General features: G+C 47.1%; 1 protein-coding gene across 1 annotated transcript in view; it reads right to left on the bottom strand.

Moving 5' to 3' along the window:
* The window catches only part of LOC107563271 (cingulin-like protein 1), a 62,836-nt gene that overhangs the window by 24,243 nt on the left and 37,691 nt on the right, over window positions 1-902 (bottom strand). Inside the window, exons 16-17 of the mRNA XM_016248087.1 lie at window positions 380-498; window positions 80-188 (exon numbers count right to left, since the gene is read on the bottom strand). Of these exons, the coding sequence (XP_016103573.1) occupies window positions 80-188; window positions 380-498 (228 nt within the window). The remainder of the gene's footprint in view (window positions 1-79; window positions 189-379; window positions 499-902) is intronic.

The following is a 902-nucleotide window of genomic DNA, read 5'->3' on the forward strand; positions in this document are numbered from 1 at the left end:
GTGGATGTGTATATGTGTGTGTGTGTGTGTGTGTGTCTCTCCCTCTGCTGGCGTGGATGTGTACATGTGTTTGTCGCACCAGCTCTCTCTGTTCGGTGGAGATCTTGTGCTCCTCCTCCATCTGCTCTGACAGCTCGTGGATCTTCTTCTCCAGTTTGCTGATGGTGTTGCTCATCACCACTTTATTCCTGAGGAGCAGGAGCACCACATTGTCACTTTTGTCATTTTTAATAATATGCGCACTGCAATTATATGCAAGTAGTATGCAGTAGTATGTAATAGGCAGTTTAATAATAAATATGCACAGCTAAAAGCCCTAAGTTTAGTGCTAGTAAGGTAAGATGATGTGTGTGTGTGTGTGTGTGTGTGTGTGTCTGACCTCTCCTCAGCTCTTAGTGCGTTCTCCAGTTCTTTGGCTTTAATCTCGGCTCTGGTGATCGAATCCACCTCCACTCTGTTATTCTGCAGCTCCTCCATCTCAGTGCGCAGATCCCGCAGCTGAACACACCACCAGCATCAGCATCAGCATCATTACAGCAGATATATTCATTAACACACACACACACTCACGCACGCATGCACAGACACACACACACACATACACACACACACACACACACACACTCGCACTCGCACTCACACTTACTCAAACACACACACTCGCACTCACAGACACACTCACTCACACACACACTCACTCACACACACACTCACTCAAACACACACTCACTCAAACACACACTCTCGCACTCACTCAAACACACACACACTCAAACACACTCACACTCACTCTCTCTCACACACACTCTCACACTCTCGTATACACACTCTCACTCACACTCACTCTCTCTCACTCACTCTCTCACACTCACGTATACACACTCACACTCTCTCACTCACTC

This window comes from Sinocyclocheilus grahami, unplaced genomic scaffold (genome assembly GCF_001515645.1).
Source record: "Sinocyclocheilus grahami isolate Dianchi unplaced genomic scaffold, SAMN03320097.WGS_v1.1 scaffold864.1, whole genome shotgun sequence".
Taxonomy (NCBI): Eukaryota; Metazoa; Chordata; class Actinopteri; order Cypriniformes; family Cyprinidae; genus Sinocyclocheilus; species Sinocyclocheilus grahami.